The 22,377-nt window shown below is 43.0% G+C and overlaps 1 protein-coding gene across 12 annotated transcripts in view; it reads right to left on the bottom strand.

Annotated features, from left to right (window-relative positions):
- The window catches only part of LOC113157377 (adhesion G protein-coupled receptor L3-like), a 194,528-nt gene that overhangs the window by 69,895 nt on the left and 102,256 nt on the right, over positions 1 to 22,377 (bottom strand). For 6 of the 12 annotated variants that reach the window (XM_026352846.1, XM_026352850.1, XM_026352849.1 and 3 more), the window contains 3 exons: positions 18,145 to 18,254; positions 6,752 to 6,766; positions 3,056 to 3,865 (listed from right to left, as the gene is read on the bottom strand). In XM_026352846.1, coding sequence (XP_026208631.1) covers positions 3,056 to 3,865; positions 6,752 to 6,766; positions 18,145 to 18,254 — 935 coding nt within the window. The remainder of the gene's footprint in view (positions 1 to 3,055; positions 3,866 to 6,751; positions 6,767 to 18,144; positions 18,255 to 22,377) is intronic. The other 6 variants (XM_026352848.1, XM_026352854.1, XM_026352853.1 and 3 more) reach the window with 2 other exon arrangements.

The following is a 22,377-nucleotide window of genomic DNA, read 5'->3' as shown; positions in this document are numbered from 1 at the left end:
CGAGCAAGTTTTAGGAATGGACTGAAGCACGGCTTGTTGAGCATTGACATGCTTTCAGAAACAAATTGTTCAGATGATGTGATGTACTGGTTTTAATGTTTTTTCCATGGGTGACTGCCAGGTCAGCAGTAGTTCTGCTACTTGTAATCTTGACACTGACGTCAAGCTGCTTCCTGACTGGGAGCTGCAGCCTTGTCCTGGTCTGTGTTTCCTTTGGTGAAATGCTTGTTTAAGATAAACCACAATGAAAGAGGGGTGCGAATGGTGATTTTTAGATTTCTAGAGTGAGAATGAACTTCTTCAACTGTCATGACGAACATTACAATTTTCTATTTGCTTCAGGATCCTGAAGTAAATGCTACTGACTATTAAAGTACATGCATGTGCTATCTCTAGAGCTTCGAGGTGACTGTCAGGTCAGTAGCAGCTCTACTCATGACTATCTTGAGTTTCTTGTATTTTTTTTTTATTTTTATCATTTAAAGGATAAAAAGCAATGTTTCACTTGTCCTTGTCTATTCTGCATTGAACCTGATCATGAAAAGGGGGCCTAATGGTAAGAGAGCTTTTATACCTGCCTACTAACAGCAGCCTGTACAGAACATTTTTTATGACCAATTCAGTGAATTTAATTATCAATGGAGTTGTCATGGAAGCGCTCTTGGGCACGGATTCACTGTCCTTGAAAACAGCCTGTTTGGGCAAAAAAAAAAATTTAAAAAAATGCTCTGTGTGTGGATGAGACTGCAGCGAGTGTACGCGTTAGCACGGGAGCACTGTGGAAAGTAGAGTGCATGCAGAACAAAAACGCACATCCACATATATTAATCATATTCCTAAATGGGAAACATCATTAACAGCTTAGTTTTCTTAGTTTTGGTAATTCCAGATTTCCCTACAGCCTAAAGCATCTGGCCCATGCGCTTTGTCATATGGCACCAAGCCGCAGCTGCAGATCTCACCATCCCTCTCTCTCTCTCCCGCTCGGTCGCCCGCATACCATGCTTCACTGGTGTGGTAGGTCATGCATGTTCGCGGAGGTGGAAGCACAAGTGGAAATGAGCTTGTGTGATCATAAAGTGACACCTTTGTGGGAGTGTTAATAGGAACTGCGATCGTGACACTGGATCAGACTTCAAGAGCTCATTTTGCTTCAAAAAGGAAGGCGCTGCATTGGATTTAGATTCTACTTTGTGCGCTGGATCTCTGGCTTATTTTGTCAAATTTGGGGCCTAAATGAAAGACAGACACAGTTTAATCATTTGGAAGAAACATATGTGTCTTTTTATTTAATTTGCTAGTGAGGTTTCACAGTTAGACTGTGTTGGTGTAGAACATCAGGACTGTGTTGTTTCTGAAACCTTTTCACTGCTGTGGCTCTTCGGGACTTTCTGTGACCGTCACGTGATCTTTTTAAGCACCCTGACTGGAGTAGTAGGTAAACATATGCGTGAGAGCTTACAGAATAATCTGTGTGCAGCGAAGTGGCTGACACAATGACGGCGATTCTCACCATGTTGTTTTAACCAACCTACCATCTCATAATGAGCCTCCTCGTGAGACAATTTAGGGGAAAATGCGCACAGCTAACAGCACTTGCTTCCACCAGAATAAGTCTGCATCATCTGTTTCTGTAGTTGTTCTTGGTCTGGAGTTGATCAAACTAAATGGTTTATACTCTGGAGTCCATTCAGTCATTCTTTCACTTCTTATCAGTCTGTGTATCTGACATTTATATTTGTTCTTTGACCACATCTGTCCCTTTAAAGCAACATTTTACGGTCTATTTTCATGCTGCAGACTCTTTGGAGGGGTGCCTATTCTGCACAACAGCAGCCAAACACAACTTAACATTTTACTGGGAAGTGTCGTACTGAGAATTTGCATTTGAATGTGTGTGCGTGTGTGTGTACATGCAAGTACATGTGATCATTGTGTGTCACTTTTAAAAAGTGATGGATAATAATTTAATACAGAAAGCACACAAATACACCATTTCACTCTCCTTAACTACATCAAATTATATCATGGGTAGCTGTGTATCATCAAAACCAAACAGTGTAAGCATGGCTGCTGAATGAATGAATATATTATGTGGTGTGTTGAAGCAGGACTCAGTGTATAAAAAGACTTGGGGTAGAGTAGCAGCCAGCTAAGGAAAATAAATTAAACTGGCAAACAGCAGGTAGAGAAAGCTCCAAAGGAGAAAGCAGAGGTAGGGACTTCACAGTCAAATAACTTGTGACATTTTTGACTAGAACTGTTGATGAGATAGCGCAAAGAATTACCTTGGTGTGTCAAAACAGGTTCTTTTTTTCCCCATTTCATGCTTCCCAACAAGCGACAATTTATAAAAAGAACAATGGAGTGGAGAAATTAGACTTTTCAAAAGAGTTTTGGGAAGTTTAACGTGAGCAGTCGCTTGTTTCCTTTTAAAGGCAACAGCTGGAGTAAGTAAAATCTGTAGATGGTGGAAAACCTGGTACCCAAGAACTGAAGATGATTTAAAGTCATTGCTGCCATTGATAGATGATCGCTGATTAGCACAGTACAACAGATTTAGTAAATACTAAAGTACTTGTTTCAGTTACATGTTGGGGGGTTGATTAAAAATAAACCCACTGAGCAGCATTATGTTCCATCACCAACCTACACTTTTGCTGAGGTGGCAAAATTTGTGTGCATCTCTTATATTTATGGCTTTACAGTTGATTAAAATATAAAAACCACAGGACATAAAGTGTAAAAAAACTCGCCAAGCCAAGCTGTTCTTTACGTCCCACCACACAAATGTGTTGGATAGAAGGAACATGTTGTGGAAAATGGCTTATTGAGTGTCTAAAATGGAAACGGCTCACCCCATGGGTAGCAGGAACTCACTAAATCTGCTAACTGATAATATACAGTAAAAAAAAACACAGTCCAGCTATTTTATTTTCGGTTTTGCATTATATGCACACAATGTTAGCGCCATGCATCCACTTTAAATCACCAAACTGCATTTATAAAAAAACAGAAGACGACATTATAAAAGAATAAATAAAGCTGGGCTTACCGAGTCTGTTGTCCAAGGCTCCAAAGTCCAGGGAGTACTTCACCACATGGTAATTGTTCCAAACATACAGCAGGTTGTCTCTGGGATTATAATCCACAGCAGCAATGTACTGGTAGGAGTTGGGGAAGGGGATGTCCAGAAACCCATCTTTACTTAGTTCTGTGTTGTAGATGTAGTCAATCTTGTTCCCCGTTGCCTCATTGTCATCGTCCTCATACACTGACTTAACCACGTACAGGATTCCACAGATCATGAAGGCATTGGATGCTGAGCGCTTGTCGTAAGCCGTGTCCCATGTCCCCTCAACACGCAACGTGTAGGGGTTGAGCTGGCTGATGACAATCCGCCCGTTGTTCTGCTCAGTGGCATAAATCACCCAAAGGCCGTTTTCATCTACAGCCAAGTCGATGTCGGATTTCCCTCCCCAGCGGTATGGAGATGTGTCATGATAATTGGCGTTGGCGATTATGGCCTCGCCGCTTTTGATACGAGTCCGGAGGTCGAACTTGACAATGTTGCGTGTGCGCTCCTTGTTGAAGAAGAGTGCACCATCGTAGACCACAAACCCCGTACCATCGACTCGATGGGGGAGTTTGTAGGTTGTTGTGGGCCTACCGGCAATAAAGTCTTCTTTGGAGGAGTATTCAGTCAACGTGTCAGTGCGGTAGGGTGTCCAGGGCATGTAGTAGATCTTATCGGAGGCTTGGAGCGGGTCTTTGCACCAGGCTCCAGACTGGTGGTCCGATTCAAAGAGGTGCTCGCTCTGGTACACCCTGCGCAGAAGCCCTGGGCACAGGAATACTGAGGAGCCAAAATAGGGGAAAAACAAGTACAGAGTTACATTGGCAGGTATTATACAGTACATCCGTAAAGTACATCTCCTCTTTAGAGAAATAAGATGTTCCGTGACTACACCTTCATCCGAATCAGGTCTACAGTACATTAATAGGTTCACAATTTCCCAATCTACCTTGAAACAATAATCAAGTGCCCTCATGAAATATTATAACTTGGTCTTATTGCTTTAGTTATATTGCATCCACAGTCCTTGCTCTGTGCAAACACATATTTGAATGTGCATCTAAAGCTAATCAAAGGCTGTGTTAATCGAATCTTGTGGATATCTATTACAAAGCTAAATTGTTTTTAGTGTGAGATACAAAAACATTTTGGCTGTTACTTTGGTAGAAGATTTAATGTGACCAATTTGGGAGTTTGAAGTCTTACATTGTCTTCAAATAAAACTTTTTTTAATACGTTTTTTTTTGCACAGATGGAGAACTGTGCATTTTGGCCCCCATATACTGCATCTGCAGTCCATGGGAATTAATCAGACACAGCTTGCCAACCACTAAAACTAAGTCTCAAATGCACTAAGTGCTTCAATTACTAATTACGCTTTACAGTTTTTGTAAAAGAAACACAATTCAGAAAACTCTGTCGGACTCTTATATTAACATCAGGACTGTAGAGACTTCAGATATTGCAAAGAGGGGTGAACAGAATAGGTGGGGATAATCTCTTCTGATTGAATTTAGAACAGAAACAAGTCAACTTACCACAGACTGACTGTCACCCACCCACACACATATCATCTTTTTTACATCTCTTAAGTTTGTTTCTTTTTGCAGACTGTGTTTACTATACTAAATACACGATTTCATTCTTTGCTTTGATAAAAACACACCAGTGGTACTGAGGCGTATATTAAACATACAAACCCAGGAGTTAAAAGATTTTGATAAATAGCTCCACTGTAATTATTGGCTGAGGCAGTCCTTTAAGAGAAACAAAACAAAAGGAAAAAACACACTAATTACATCATCTATATAATGATTGCCTGTCCATTATTTCATCCACATGACATTTTTAGTCTGCGGCATGATTTACAATTGCACGCACTGTAAACTAATTATACCTGAACTGGTTTGCACTCAAATTTGATAAAGCTAGGCGAAGGCAATACAGCTGAAGCAGGTCAATAGTAGGGGCTCCGTTTGCAAAAGCTAATTTCAGTTCATTATGGATTATCTTGGACTGAGGCAATTATAATTTTCATTCTTTCTAAAAGGAGGACTGGATCTAGGCTCTAGTGCGATGTTGATACATGTGTAGTAGGGTTATTTAAATTAAAATGACAATTATAATAACAAAAATAGTTAAAGGAGAAAAATAAATACTTCAGTCTTCCTCTTTTTCTACAGTGCATCACAAATAAAAACAGAATGTAAAGGGCCAGGTGCCTGACACGGCGCTGACGGGCTCTCGCTGCAGATCCACTGAGAAGCAAAAGCTGGTGTCTCCAACGAGAAGGAGGAGAAGGAGGAATAAATAAAAAAAGCCTTCTACTTGCATCCTCTTAAGATGAAACATGTGGTCTACCTGCAGGTGAAAAAATGTGGCAAGATGCATCCTGTTGACATAGTGCCTCAGCGCACACACTAAGAGGGCTGTTTGTATGGTGGAGAAAGACGGGATGTGCTGGGGTACAAGGTCTGAGTGGTTAAGCTTTGTGCTGACTAGTGCGCCGGGCTGTGAGAAAGTTGTAAAAGATGCTTTTTAAAGATGTGAGCGCAAAGATGGAGGAGTGAATGAGAGATATTAGAGAAGTGATACAAAAGCAAACATGGCTTTCATGGGGAATTTCACACAAACTGTTATTGGAGCAGCGCAGTCGTCTCTGTAAAATGTTTTTAACTCCCTCTTCACCTTCATTGCTCATTCTCTTTGCCACAGATTTCACTAGATACGTCGTCAATTCAACTTTAATTCTAGAGCGTAGATATATTAAAACCAAACGTTCGGCTCTTGTTAATGACTCCACCTCTATCTTGAACCTTCATCCAGTTTTACAGTATGTCTGACACGGACAAGTTTTTCCACTTGTGTACAAAGGTAACACTATAAACGCAAGGCTCCTGGGGTACAAGTGAAAATTTCGCATATGTTGCAGCATCATAAAGTGCTGATAAGGTAAGAACACGACTGCTATGATCTGTCTCCAGTATTGACTGGCGAGTCCCTGAAGGTTATAGCCATCATCATGTTAAAGCTGTAATCAAAATGCTGACAGCTTATTGGACAAGCTATTGATCACCGTGTATAGCCCTCTCCTTTAATATTATACAGCTGATAAAGCACAGCCAGAATAATCTTTAGTTATTACAGGGAATAAAAACATCCCAGGGTTACTGGATTTCTGCAGAAAGGAGGTCTGTAATGACCTTCTGCTAAAGTATTACCCCATACTGGGAGTGCCCTGGTAGCTAGGTGCTTGCCACATAATGGCAGCATCCCGGGTTTGAGTTCAGCTCGGGATATTAGCTGCATGTCACACACTTTAAGTTTCCTGTCTCCCTCATATTGCTCCTACAAAATAAAGGCACTACATATGGATGAACAAAGAAGGCAGGGGCTCAGCTTATTATCCGCTGTTTGCTGCAGCTGCACCTACAGCATGTGCTCCACTAAATAAGAGAAATCACTTTGCTCATTAGGTGCATGCCCACCGTTTCCCTGAACAATTTCATTTTCCCCATGAATGACATTCTCTGTGATTATAATGAATCATACAATGAACATGAACTTGCAAAATGCCAGAAACCCGCTTTAGCAACCCATCACCAACGAATGCAAGCACATACCCAAAATGGAAAATGGAGGTGAAAAAAATAAAAGTTGTTGGCATTTAGTTACCTTTTTGTTCCACTTCTACATTTAGGCGTGAAGGGGAGAGAAAGACAGAAAAAAAACATATTACAGATTACTGTTGTGATAACTGTTATTATAGCAGTCACGCAAAAGAAGGGGTTAGTAAAATAGGCATATAAAACACAAAATCATAAGGCAAGCTTAGAGTAAAAGGAGAAAAATACAGGTCGAAAATGAGCCTGTAGGAAAAAGACAGATTAATCAGGTCTTAAACAGTACAACACACGTGAAGTTTGTACATATTGTTTGGTGTGGTGATGGGTTTACACAGAATGGGAATGTGGAAAACAGTTGTACATACATGTAGGATAGAACTTTTCGGGCTATTTCCGTATATTAGTTTCTCAAACTGAGTCTGTAATTTATTAACAAAACTATTTTTAATTTACTTTTTTGAACAAACACAATCTGCCCTAACGACATTAAAAGACTGATCATATGTAGCTACTGTTGCTCTAATGGACACTGAACCATATGAGCATTAATCTGACGTCACGTGCAGCAGCTAGCCACTAACTTCTGTCTGCCGTTGTGTTGTGTTGTGGCTGGTGTACGTTAGGTTTACTGGAGCAGCTTTTGAAGCAGCTGCTGCTGCTGGTGGAAAAGTGTCTGATGAGACTAGTGAGTTTGAACTAAAACAAAACAGCTGCGAGACGTGAAACTAAAATGATGAGCTAAATGACATACACAAAAAAAAAAAAAAACTCTTCAGAACGGAGAGGAACTGCACAATCAGGTGGTTAATTATGAATGATCCCTTTTGCATTACAAAGCCATTTGCTGTACATACTGATCTGTGCATTTCTAAGCTTGCTTCCTATGGTAGTAGTTAGAGGAGAACATGTGGATCAATGACATTAATTATTCCCCTATGTATAGTAAAACATCACAACAGCAGGGAGATATTTTAACACAGCAAACGCAGAGAGACTTCTACTTTCCTAAAGCACAAACCACATGAAACACTTAACAAAGCCAAAATTGGTGAAGTTGGCCTTTAAATATTGTGGAGAAACCAAATATTTTCTTCATAATTGTGAATGGAAGTGAAATTCAGCAACTCTACAAGTGCTGATTACTAAAGGCCTGTAAAAAAAAACACATCCATCTTTATATCACTTTCTGAGTGGACAAGCTTTTTATGTCAGTCATGGCATTTTTGCTCATCTCTTCCATTTGTAGAAGGGGTTAGCATTCACGCAGCAGGTCTGCTCCTGTCCCTTCCCCTCCAGTAATCCCAGTTCTAATAAGAGAGGATTAACCTCTGTTACCAGGGTTTACAAGAGTCCTCTCCTCCAAATGGAGAGTGCAACAGAGTGAGGTATGGAGGTCAGTGGGTAGGAGCAGGCGGGGTAAACTTTGAAAGATGGGAAAGTTATTAGGGGAGAACAATATTAATGCAAGGCGGTGAGCCAGTGAGAAATTATCAGGTGGAGCTGTGTTAGATGGGGCAGGAGAGAGAAAAAAAAAGAGATAATGGGGAGGGGAGAGGCTTTCAACAAGTCGTCTGTGTTTGTCAGATCATAAAATTGCACGCTCGTACAGCACAGCACAGCACCTCATCAACAGCGAACACTCCAGCTGTCACTGAAACACGATAAGTCCATACCAAGCCTGAGCAACAATAGCTCTGGGCTACATCTGAATCACCTTTAATGGCAACACAAATTTGCCAATAATTTGGAACTGCATGTGGACGCCATAGATCAAATCAAAGCAAACAGCCAAACGGTCCCAATCGAAGCCTCTTCACCTCCCGTGAGCAACGGCCACACAACAGGGGACCGCGGGGAGGCCGGCATTTCTGATTGAGCGATCGCTAACAGCGGCGAGGGAAGAGGAGGGTAATGATCTATAGAAAAAGGCATTAGCGGTGGGGATGTGAAAAGCGGTATACGACACAATCGCCGGGGGAGATGGTGTGAGGAAGGAGTAAAAGGATGTGGATGAAATCTCTGACAAGGAAAGACGCCACTCCCCTGGGGGGTGGGGAGGCTACGGCGCAGCATGGGGCTGTGCGGCATGACCGGAAGATGCTGCTGGATACAGCAAGGTCACCTCTCAGACGACGCTCATGTTCCAACTACACGTACAGAGAGGGCTGAAACATACATGCACCTGTCACACGTGCCCTGGGTTTCCACGTTTACCGTGTCACCGACACAAGAGGAGCAACGGGGGACACAAAAAAAAAAAGCAGAGTCAGATGGAGAATTGATTCATTTGAAAAGCTTCTTTACTCCACCCCACCACCCCCATTGTGACCTTAATACGATTTTGGTCACGGCTGTCACTGAGTCACTAAAAAGCACTTAGCTCTCTTATCCTGTCTTCTCGTGCTTTTTTTCTCTCCGACCCCCACCCTCCTCGCCACCACCCACTGACGACTGAGGGGTGCTCAACAATATACACACAAGTAGAAAGAAGCAAAAGAGGATCCTGTTGGGATCTCATACAGGCTCCACATGATGGAAACTTCCTGCTCCGGAACACCTGATAACAATAAGGACGGACAATTTAACTTGGTTACATCTGTTTCACATCTACTGTATAATATCAGCTTTTGTAGCACCCCACGTGCACACGTTCAGTAGCACACATGCACGATAATGCTAATCACGCCACTCTCCGACACACTGTGATTCAATTCAAATCTACTTTAAAACACCGGGCGAGGTAATGAGCTAATGGTTTGAATAGGAGATGATGAATGTTGAGTGGCCGTTCAATTATTTCAAAGCAAAAATGCAACTAAGAGGTTTTAAAACAACAACAAACAAACAAAAATGGAATTTAAGGGTGCTAAGGATTGTGCTTCGCTCTTGACATTTCTGCAACTTAAGAGGCACACGTGGCTTCAGCTGCCACTTAAAGTTAGAATTGGACTAATTAGCAATCGCACCAATTTGATGGACGGGCATTGATCAGTAGACTCTCCGCCAGGATGAATACTCCTCCTTTTCATGCTGCCTTACATAGCTGCACACAGGCAGACCTGGGAGCAGCACAGTGCGAGCCGTCTTATCTGGGAGGCTCCAGTGGAGCAGTCCAGGGCGCATCTCGTTCTCTGTGTGGTTATGTTGTATGCATGTGCTTCAGGTTTTGACAACATACAATGCTGTTGCACCCCTGGCGTTCAGCCATACCACCTACTATACAATCAAAATACACTGCCGCAGTATAGTGTGCTATATTTGCTGTGATAATGTATAATTTCCAGCTCAGGAGTTGCTCTGCCGAGCAGCTAACAACGGGGACCTTTAGCCACAGTGAGCAGCGGCCCCGTCATGTGAGCGGCATCTGTATGGATTTTCATTTGAATAATTAACGCTTCCCAATTTCACACTAATGGTTGAGAGGTATCAGAATGGTATCATTAGCCGCTAATAGAGATTCATGGTGGAATGGCTTCAATATATTTCGCAATATTTCCCGCTTCTTCTTTTTTTTTTTTTCCCCCCCCCCCCCCCATTCCCTTTCTCTCTGCCAAGGAGTTGCAGAGTGCAAACCCCTTAACTCAATCCCATCAGCTTTTTAATTAATGACACAAATTACAGGGCTTTGAATAGCATGTGCCTAAGGATGGGGGAGGACACCCAGGCTACCATCTCTCTTTCTCTGAATTCTCTCTTCATCTCTCTCATTTCTCTCCCCCCTATCATTTCACTCAGTTGGTGCTCATGAGTCTCCCATACCGTCATTACAGGTTCCATTTCTCAACAGCCCTCTTTCTCTTTCAACCACTTGTCTGCTCTCTTTGTGCTCCCTTCTTGTACTTATTCAATCTCCTCCCTAGTGTCTCCTTTCAGTCTCCGTCGCTTTCCGTCTCCTTCCTACTGAGAAGCAGCTATGCTATCTCATAACCTTGACAATGCAGGATGCTCGTGTGTGCATGCGTGTATGTGTTTGTCTCTCCTCTTGAGGGACAGGTGCAAGGACTTGGCGCTCATCCAGCACTGCTACCCATGTGGGACCGACCAGCAGAGGGAGAGAAGACAAGTGCAGCCTGGGCAAAACAAAATTAAATACATTTTTGTGGAACATAGCGACAACTGGAGCAGAAATAACCTAATTGCACCTCCTCAAAATACGTCTTGATTTTCAAGGACCTTGGAATTAAGGAGGAGAACAGAGGGGTTGGGGCGTTGTGGAGTTGTGGTTGGGTGGGGAGAAAGGAAAGAGGATATTTAGAGTGGTGTGTGGCTGGATGTGACGGGACACCAGTGAACAGAGAAAGTATAAAGACAACGAAATTGAAAATCGCTTTGATTAGTAGGGTGATCATTAAAAAGAGAGACCCCCTGATGAGAGCAATCTCTAATTAGCGCTATATCCTCGACACTTGGCACCCCAACAAGTCTTTGAGACATCGGTGGCTGAGTGAGTGTGTGTGTGTGTGTGTGTGTGTGTGTGTGTGTGTGTGTGTGTGTGTGTGTGTGTGTGTGTGTTTGGAAAGCTGGTGGAGGAAGCATCGAGATTAAAGCTCTGCTGGTGTTATGTAAATGGTAATGTTTATGAACAGTCCTGGAAACTTGTTCAGCATGCAGAGGCATTTATTGCAGTATGTCGGCGTGTGCTCATTTCTGTCTCCGACAATGAAGAAGCAAAAGGTTGATCCTGTATGTATGTCACAGAGCAAAAACAGCAAGGATCTGCAGGTTCACTCTTATATAGTGGGGGAGAACAGCGTGGCCAGATTCACCCCTAGCACGCCGACCATTTAGCCACAGTCCTGTTCACGGCCTGCCTGAGGAATTACCTTACATCTCAACTGGGTAATACAGTAGAAAGATAAACATTTTGTTTTCTGCGAACCGTAATTAAGCCATACCTAACACATATGCATTCTATGGAGACAGCAGAGAGACACGGAGAGCAGCGAGGGGAGGAAAAGCATTCACTAACGCACCCCAAAATCAAACATCACAGCTATGGCCAAGTAAAGCAGGGCACAGTAAGTATATGAACTAGTTTACTGGCACAAATGAGACAGGGAAAGGTAAAAGGCAAAAGAGTCCACAGTATGTGAGCATAACCAAAGGAAGTACCGGTGAGGAGGTGCTGCAGTGTTCCAGCCTGTCCGTCATGTGGGCTGACAGAGCTTATTTTGCAAGTTTGTGCATCAACACTGTGCTTCAAATGAGTTATTACTACATTAATAATTTCTCCAGAGACATATTCTGCACCATCACTAGGCAGAAGCTCATATTGCAACTCCTGACACCATCAGAACTGGGGGTGGGGTCGCGCAGTCTGTCATAGGACAACACTCGATGATCCCTGGTCTATCACCTCAATGCAAAACACTCACGCAAACCCGGAGGTCCAAGCTAAAAGCTGAGAGGCAATGAAGACCTGTCGCCGACAGACGACGAATGAAACATTTTTTTGTTTGTTTTTTTGAAAATAATATCAATCTCAATATAATAATGTAATATTCAATTAAATTCTGTTCATTTATGTAGCAGCCAATCACAACAGAATTATCCCATTTCACATTGCAGAATTGATTTCACGTATATGTATATGAGAATTTGTTGCTTATATTAAAGTACAACAACGAGTACTTTAATTCTTACGTACCAAGTTCTACAATGGTTGAACAAGCATCCAAACAGTCAGTCAGTTGCTGTGGAAGACAACACTGCTAACATCGGCTTGTAGACTGAGTAGACAATAAGCTACTAACATAAAGACAATAAACAACGGATAAAAAATGTAAACCTCAGCTTTGATTTTGGTGTGGTCCTTACTCTTTAACACCCCTGTTAACAAAATGCCGTCTGTCATCATCCTAAAAGCTAAAAAAGAAAGCAGCTCAGGTTTGTTTACTTTGTCTCCTTATATCAGTGCAGAAAAGAAGCCTGCCGGCGAAGCTGTCAATCAAAAAACTGACACTGACCCCGCCTCCTCAGACGCTCGAGGGAAAACATTTCCGAAAAATCTCCCAAGACATTTTTCATTCCTTTCAATAATGCAAAACTAATACATACAATATTAAAGTTACTTTTAGATTATTTTTTTTCTACGAAACAGAATTTCAGCGGTCCTACAAAAGCAGGACGCTTCTGCAAAGAACAATTTAAAATCAGTGTGCTGTGACAGGATCAATCTCTGCAAATTCAGGCCGCGACACCAGTGTGAATCTCGTTTGTGTGCTATGTGACAGAGAGTCATAGTAATCAGAGCTTGCTGCACGGGCCAGGGAGTGGTCAGCTGTCACTGAGTGATGAGATGGCATTACAGCCCCCCCCCCCCTTCACACATGGGAAGACGTGAAGCTGGTCGCTCAGGTGGGGAGAAGAAGAAGAAGAAGTAGAAGAAGAAGAAAAAAGCTGTCTGAACAAGCAGGCTAATGCTCACTGGCATTTCAGCGGGGAGTGAGGAGGGTGTAGCTGTGTGATGTATCTGCTGTCACGGTGTCGACTCCCACACTAGGCCCTGATGAACGTGGATCGGAGAGCTCAAGGGCAAAAAAGCCACCGAACTTCCGTACAATCTGCTTAGTAGATTTACCGATAGCATCAAATAGAGTGATCTACTCTTCAAGAAGCTTAAAAGTTACTAAAAGATTATCCGAGGCGAAGGGGAACTGCCTGGGTGCTTGTAAGGTAGGGCGGATGTGATGTTTGAATACTAAGTGCGAGCACGTTCACAAGCAAATCGACATCCGACTAAAAATGTAGATGTTTTGATGAATTCAAACGTCTTAGAGAAAGAAACTCATAAGAACAAAGAGCTGATAAGACAAAAGTGTGATCCACATGAACAGTCGCAGCGTCCGCCGTTCTAGCCATGACGTCCTAAAGCGGTCACACAGGTGGTGTTTACCTTAGGTGTGACCACTGCATAACGGGCGCAGTAATCACATCACATTACGCCCAAGCTGCATTGTAAGTGATAGCCGTGTGCAGAGCATCAATTTCATGGTTTCACCTGCCAACACAGAAGGACCGAAATTGGTAGCAGGTGCTGAGCAAAACTTGCCAAAACAATCCACTCCATTATTCAATTAGGTGCCCCTGAACCTGTTAGTTGTGTTACTATTAGCAAAATCAATTAAAAAACAATTAGGCAAAGTTGGAAAGAAGAGAACTACGACACACTACACGGCGAGTTTCTATGAGCTATGAGCTCAGGATTACACCGCTCCACTACCCAAATCAGAGAATTGATTGCATGATTATATGTCCTGGATTAGTTTCTGAAGCAAGAGCCATTTTCTGACAGGGCTGAGCTGGATCCCACTGTGCAAGGCAAGATTTTACATTGTCCTTATTAGCTACAAACAGTGGGGGGAACTAGTGGCTTATGTATAGCAACAGACTGCCAGCAGGTTTTCATCCTTTGTTCTCCCCCTCTCTCTTCTTGTCTCTGCCTTTTCTGTCTCTCACTTTCCCTCCACCTCATCTGCCATACACACTGAGGTGTCAATTTTGAGAAGTGAACTGAACAAAAGCGTTTCACTAAAAGGACATGTAATTATCCCCTAGCTTGCTTTTTTTTTTCCATCTTCTTTTTTTTGGGGGGGGGGGGGGGGTTGACCAGGCGCCTGGACCAAATCAGTCAATTTGCCATGGAAACTACACGAAAAGGTACATCTAATTACTGGAGGGAGATGGCTGATACCAAGGACAAAGACAAGAAAGGTAACAGCAAGCTGTCAACAACAGAGAGGCTCCTCAATGCAGAGCATGGCGACGCAGGATTCCACATGCTCTCCTGTGTGACAAATCACTGAATTTGAGGGGCCACTGAGGACATGTAAGTGCTTAATTACTGCTGAGGAAGAGCACTGGGCGGGTAGGAATACGCCACAGCAGCGCGCTGACCTCTTACGAGCTCGACCTGAGCTGTAAAAGTGAAAGTTGCACGAAGGGAAAGGAGGCGCAAGCGACGGAGAGAGGTTTTAATAAGGCGCCGAGAGAATAGAGGTGCATCTCTCCACTGAACCGTTTGAAAGTCGAGGTGAGAGGGGGTTGGTCGGAGACAGATGTCAACTACAGGCGCACCGTCATGTTTGTGAGTCATCATAAGGGGGTCAGCGCATGACTTCTGCCTGAGGATAGCCCTACTAATCTGTAAAGTGCATGGGGGAGCACGCACAAACTGCACTAGTATAAAGAGGAATGAGTGTATCCTGATGATCATGTCCCTCCGGGGGTAAATGTAATCAAATCTGCTTATATATTAAGTCCTTCTATTTTCAAATGCAATATATAGCCTATCCATGCATTTTTGTATTCTTTGTATTAACCTTTCTGGCAGTGAAGTTGCGCCTCACTCATTGTTCAATGTGATGCTATTTCCTCACACATAAAAACCCACAGCCCCTATCAAATAATTAGCGAGATGGCAGCTCGAATTAAAATATGATGAGATGCCTTGTGCTGTGACACCGCCACAGATCCCCTCTTGGTTATAATTGTAACTTTTTTTTTTTTCCCTATTACAACTGATAAAGTGGATCAAATTGCAAATTAATAAAATCAATATTGTATCTGCGGCATGTGTCCATCGATTTAGCACACTCCTCTGCCGTTATTAGCGGCGAATCTGATTGTGCAATCTCGCCGACTTATAAAGATATGGAGGAGAGGGCGGTACTTTCTCCTAAGAGAAAAAAGAAAGCCCCCCTCAAGCAGGATACAGATAAAATCCGTCAGTCAAAGGTGGTGGAGAATGAGGGGAGGGGCATGTAGCTGAGATTGCAGCGTGGAGGGAACATAAAGGGATGCTGGCGTAGAAATGCGAGTGAAAATGAGTGAGAGAGAAAAAGAGTATTAGGACAGAGAGGGGCAGCTTGTCAGTGGAGCACCACTGGAGCAGAGTTGGAGTCATGGGTGGCTGCTTCTCTTATTAAACACTCAAATCCTTCAGTCTCTCTCAGCAACTTGGTAAGGAGACTTGTGTTAAAAGCCCATCAATTGAGCTGCCATGTGCCAATGTAATCTAATTCTGTGTACGGCAAACGCACGAACCACTCCGACCCATTTAGCTTTTATTTGGACATTTCAATATAGGTAGTCAAACGACTGAAGGAGACACAGAAACAAAGGAAAAAAAAAAAACAAAAGGACTGTCTCTAAATGCGGTTCATTCCAGCCAAATGGATCTCATTGCTTCATTTGAGAGGTAAAAAGATAGCCCACTGAGCTGCTGCAGGTTAATTACATTCACACCCTGCTATAAAATGCATCTTGAAATCCATCTCCAGTGACCACTAGTGATTACACTTTACTTCCCTGCTCAATATACAAATAAACGCCTACATGACTTCTGCAATGATTATGCTCTGCCAGCAGAATGTTTTATCCTACAATGGTTCTGGGCACAATCCATAGTTATCCCACACAAGGTACTTCCATTTCCCTATAGTGCATCCCTAATAGGCGGCCCCAGTGTTACAGCAATAAAGCAGCCAGAAACAGTTTTTCAACAATGTGGGATGGCTGTTCCATATTTTGTCTTAAGGAAGTTTAGTGCTGTATCTTACTAAAAAAAAAAAGAGTGGGAGGTGGTAAGCTAGGGGAAAATGGATTGAGAAATCCGCTGGGATCAGGACAGGCTGGGGGAACCAAGGCTCATGCGTTGGAAAGGTGCCATTTTTACATAGAGCCGCAGGTTCCAATACATTAAGAATTAAGAAAAAATAACATTTACATAAAGTGAAAGTAACACGGTTAGGATGGGATTGAGGATGACAGCAACAGATGGCTCCAGAATAAATAAATTAAATAATTCACTCTAATTTGCCCCTCTAGTGGTTGATGACCACCAGTCACAGCAGGGGGTCCCCGAGCCTGGAAACAAAGGCTGAAATTCTTAACTTTCATCTTTCATCGTATTCATCTTTTGATCTCAAACCTGCACCGCATGTTCACACGCTGACAGGTTATCACACTAAAACTGGAGCCTTCGATGAAGCTGTGCTACTGTTCAAAAACAGTCCGTGTTCACCCTGGATACTGTAGAAAGACGCTTACGTTGGGTGGCTGAGGCAGCAAAATGTGCACGTTGCGAAGGGTCAGTCTGGCACCTCTGAATCACACAGAAATTATTTTTACTTCGCCACATGAAAGCTCCTGTCAGGAGAACTGGTGGGTGAATCATGGTGGGACGTCAAATGGCTTTGATTTTAATTAGCAGAGGTCGCTCGAACCCAGCAGCTGCAAACTGTACAGATAAATGTGTAGGACCAAATATTTCCAGTTTCACCCATTGAGAGAAAGTTGCACGTTAGGATTTTGGCAGTGAGCACTCTGACTTTGCTGTTGCACTTTAAAAGGTCATTTACAGCACAATGCGTAAGGTTGTATGGCAACAGCCGTGCCACTTCCTGAAGCCTCACCTGGAATTCCTCTCTCTGTGTTTTTCCCCATCACCCCATGCTGATCCTTCCATTCCCAGCCCAAATGTTTCCACTCAAGTTATGTGCAGGCTGATGGTGCTTTTCACCCTCTGCACTAATTAAATCCTTTTTATTTACTCCCCCTTCAGAGATGCTCCACTAGCCTAAACATTAACTGGCGTCCACTGAGCTGAACTGAACCGAAAACAACAAGTATGTTTCATTCTGATGAACGTCAAACGGTCTTTCTTGCTGGTGCGCTAACAGAGACGTGACATGATCAGACATGATTCCTCAAAGATATTTAAGTGCTGTGAACCGGGGGAGCTGATGGGAAGGTTTTGACATGTATCGTCTTAAAAAAGAAACGCAGCTAATACTACGTCTGCCTGAATTTATTACCAGACGTGCAGTTTTATTGTATTTTTTTTTAGCATGTTGTTGACGATATGCAGCAGCATTATTCCAGGTAACAAATCTACGTTGATCTCAAATTATGTGCTGTATTAGTTAAATACTGTATCTACATTATAAATCTGGGATATTGTTATTTTATCATCAATAAATCACACAACCAATATCCCATGGAGGATGTTCATTGTTAGCTGGCACACTGTTGACATAACTGACACCACGGGGGATGAAGAAATGAAGAAAGCGTTAATCTCCTGTCAGTTACAACAAAGACAAACATCTGATAAACAACAGTATCACATCAACGGGTAAACATTACCGCAGACTGATATACTGTATCATTTTATCACATGCAAACAACACTGTTAATAATATTTCCTGTACTGATACATGGTGTTATGTTTTTCGTGGATCACGGGAATCATCCCTCGTCTTCACATCCACTGCCGCATCTGTTCTATTAGACCGAAATGACACATTCGTGGTGTTTCTGAATGATACGAGGAACAAAACGAGCACATGTGGCGATGAGTCACTGCTGTTATGTGGAGAAGAAGTAAATGGGTAAGTGCATATTAATGTAACAGTGTGAAAAGGGTGAAGGAATACGTACTGTAGGGTACGCATTCATATTGGACTTCCAGGTATTTGTAGGTTCCGGGGCATGGGTCAGGAAATACGTCTGGTCCGGCCACGACCGCACACTGGGTCCTGTTATTACATCTGGAAACACAGTAAATGTAACTTTATTAGAAGAAACAAGCAAGTACAGCAGAAATCAGACAATCAGGTCCTTCACAATGGCCACAGCATACAGTAGCACATTAGTTAGATGTTTACTGGTTAATGTGCAGTTAATGAAGTTGAAAATGTTTCATTCTGTACTGTAGCTTCACTGTGAAGGATTCATTTAGTTTATTCCCTTAAATACTGTATATAGCAGCCTGAGCAGGGTTCAGTTTAATTGTTGTGGCAGTACATTGCGACGTGTGAAAATAATAGCCCGTAATGTCTTCCGTGTCTGCGGGGATCGCTCCAAAGTTTGAAAAACTTGCATGATGCTTTTCTCTTTTTATTATGTCGCAGGCTCCAGGCACAGAAAACAGTGTCAGTGTCAGTGTCAGATAGCACTCGGATTAAGGCGGGCAAGGACATTAAGGAGGTCGGCTTAGGTTTTAGGTCCAGGGGACACTGTTATGGTTCATTTCATCTTTCTCCTGTTGGTAGAGCTGGAATAAATAACCAGGTTTTAAACCATGTATAGGTTACATGGTTATTACTTTATGATGGATGGCAGCTGCGGTGGCAGTGGAGGAGAGGGGTAGACACAATCAACTGAGTGCTAAATCAGGTCCAACGCGAAATGTAGGTCTTCATTAAAAAACGCAATTACGGTGCCGGTGGTGTTCTCGTGTGCCATTTTGTTTTTGGCAGTCATCAATCAAAAAGCCCGCTTCTTATGCACGGAGAGGCTCTCGCCACACATTATAGCAACACTTATCTCACAACATTAACTCTTAAAACGTCTTGACAAGCATTGATCTGTCTGTGCTCCACATCTGCGCGCACACCGGAAAGGATTCGACGGTCGGTCCAGTCGCCCATTTCATTGTGTATGGGATCTTAGCGAGGCCCGACGCCGCAAGCCACAGTGCAGACAGAATCGCCGTCCATCAAATCTACTCAATTACGCACTACCATTACCTTGTAATATATAAAAAGGTATTTATTCCCCAGCAGGCAGTTCACAGTGTAAGCCTCGTGAAGGTCAAGGCGGGGTCTGACACAATGATTCATACGGCACGATTATGGGATTCTCTACACCTTAATTAACATTGATTGGCTGCCGAAGAATCAATCGAACTAGTGAGGGACAAGCAAAAAGAGGCCCATCTCATTTCAACCCAGCCTAGTAATGAGATATGGTCTGCACAGACTCTCCCCATGTGAGCTTTATGGGTTCATGAACCCACGTCTATCCCCACCGACCGACCCCCACCCTCCATCGCTCCCTCAAACCAGTCAGCTGTCTGTGGCTCGTCTCCCCCCCCGCCTGTTGAAAAGTTAATTCCTAGGCAGTAAATGCCAGTCAAATAAACAAGGGGTCAAACCTATGAAGCTGAGAAACAATTATACAAGCAGCCCTCTCATCTCAACACCCTTCCTCCTCCTCGCTACCATTTCTGGTTTCTTCTGTTTGGAAGTGTGGGGTTGGGGAATGGTGGAGGGTAATGAGCGGGTGAGAACACAAGTTAAGATTAAGTGTCACATAGAATTAGACGCGAGACGGATAGAGGAGATGTAAGTAGCCAGAGGTTGTTGGAGCAGATACACAAAACGCTTGGGCGAACATGCACATGCACACACATGCATTCGCAGACGCCTGCTCTACAGAGCGCCGGTTCGTTTGGTGTTGTTGGCCGTTAAAATGAACAACATCAACACGTTTCCCATTCAACAACGTTGTCCTGTAAACTAGAACCAAATCTGGATTTTTAATCATAGTTTGTAATAACTTCCTCTTGAGGGATTAAGCATCATAATGTGTACTTAACATGGATTGCAAACTTAATCCCAGCCTTAACATCTATCTTGACCCATATTCAAAATCCCTTTTATCACTGCTGTGCTTTTTTTTTTTTTTTTTTTTAACCTCTGCTCACACGGCCACAAATACCTGATCAGTTTTCCGTTCGTGTCCTAAAGGCACCCACACACACACACACACACTGAGAGGGAATAAAATAAGGTGGAGAAATAATTACAATTAAATGTATTAAGTGCTAATCAATGGCAGAGCAGGAGGGGGATCGATCGCAGGAGAAAGTTGCCCACGCCGCCACGTGCCGCAACGACTTCGCAATTACCAATTAGGGGGGATAATCTTGATTTCATCAGACACTTGGCTCTGGTGAGGCCCTTTGAACTAGCAGGGTGAAAAGGGAAATGGATTCAGACGTGCATGTGTTTCTGTACAGTAGGCACTATAGGAGGAAGTGGACGGCAGATGCCTTGAAGCGACTGAAGGCTAAACGCTCTATCGGCGTCTTGTTGGAAACAAGCAAATGACAAACAAAAGGATACACACTCGGCGGTGATAAATCAATTCTAGGTGCTATCGGCAAACAAACATTTGGCCATCAACTGTCCCTTTTTATCCAAATTCCTGCTTTTCCTCCTCCATAGCTTTTTCCTCCTGTTCCCTCGTCTGCTGTTTGCTATAACTGGCAGATTAAAGCTCAGACTGCCAGCTGACAAGGGGAGATGTGGCACAAAGCAGCAGAGCCCTATGTAAGCACAAACTGTAATCACTATAATCTCGGGCTTATCCTGCTGCTGCCTCTGATGACAGTCACTGGGTTGTGTCCCCTCAGTCTATTGACCCATGACATAGGATCCAAAAAATTAATTTTGAATGAATGAATGCATGAATGGGTGAATAATAAATAAATCAGTGAAAGAAAGAGGAAGGCAACAGGCGGCAGTGTAAGACAGTGCAGCAGCTGTCAAAGCCAGACAGATTTGTCCACATTGGAGAGTAATAAAGGGGAATTGGTGTGCACCACTGTTACCTTTCAGAAATAAAGTGATTTATATCAGGATGAAAATACCAACCGAGTGGAAAGAAGGAAAGGTTCACCAGCTTTTAAAAGTTCACGAGGAAAAAAAGATGCTACGCCGAGCCTGCTTCCAACGTGCCAAATTGCTTTGAGTGATTTTTTTCCATAGAATCCATATCAAAGACGTTCGCCCGAGGTAAGTCAAATAAGAACAGAGACGGCCGAGCTGACGTTGGCGGCGTTGAGGGGACGTCTCTGGAGTTCTCACCACAGTTCTCTCTGTTTGATGAAAAAGACCCTGTCAGGGAGCGCAAACTCTCTCAGTTAGAAAGAGCAAACATGTCCAAACTGCCTCGCCACCTTCACGCGCACACATGGCGGGAGAAGGTGTTTAGAACTTCAAGCGTGCGTGTTGGTGTTGTTGGTTTAATGCGTGCACTGCAGTGTGCGTGTGTGTGTGTGTGTGTGTGTATGAGTCAGGCTTGAACACACTTGTGAGAGTTTGCGTTTGTAGGAAAAGGCGCGAGGGAAGAAGGGGCTGGAAAAAAAAAAAAGTGACGGACGGGTCAATATCCACGTCCCTCTGTTGGGACCCATTACGAGTTAGTGATGGTCTTCGCCACCCACGGTCGACTTCATTCATTATCTTTCCCAGCTGCACGCCGCAGCATATCCATCTTTTCTCATTCAGCCTGTCTCCTGGCACAGCACAGACAAAAAAAAAAAAAAAAAACCTTTAAAACTACAAAGACAACTTACAGAAAACATCAGATGAAAGGAAGCGATGGCCATGAGCGCTGTGTATTAAGCTCTTGAATAAAACCAAAAAGTACTGAAAAACTAACAATTTGTTGTTGATTAGTGGAGCCCCTTTACAGAAAGAGTGCTTAACTCTTGTTAAGGAGCATGTGTTTAATGCATCTTACATATTTCATATATAGTATATAAACAACCATGGCAAAGCTACTGCATCTTAACAGCTTGACCCTCGTCGCTGCTTTAAGCGAGCAGTTCAAGGCTACACTAGCATAACACACCTGAATGTATCCACCATGCCATCGGTGCATTGTGGGTAATGTAGGCGCCATGCTTTAATAAGGAAGTAGAATGCTTGAACTATAAAAGATGTTTGGCACACACGTATTTAAATGTATAAAACACCACACACGTACTGTGTCGGTGTTCTGTAACAATCTTGCATAAAAAAAAACAAACAAAAAAAAAAATTAAATGTGCTAAATATCCTAATCCTGTATTTTAATATAGAGCATCCCTGAGAATTCATT

Source organism: Anabas testudineus, chromosome 18, assembly GCF_900324465.2.
Source record: "Anabas testudineus chromosome 18, fAnaTes1.2, whole genome shotgun sequence".
Classification (NCBI taxonomy): domain Eukaryota; kingdom Metazoa; phylum Chordata; class Actinopteri; order Anabantiformes; family Anabantidae; genus Anabas; species Anabas testudineus.
Note: the sequence above shows the minus strand (reverse complement) of the source record. Positions and strands in the feature narration are given on the sequence as shown.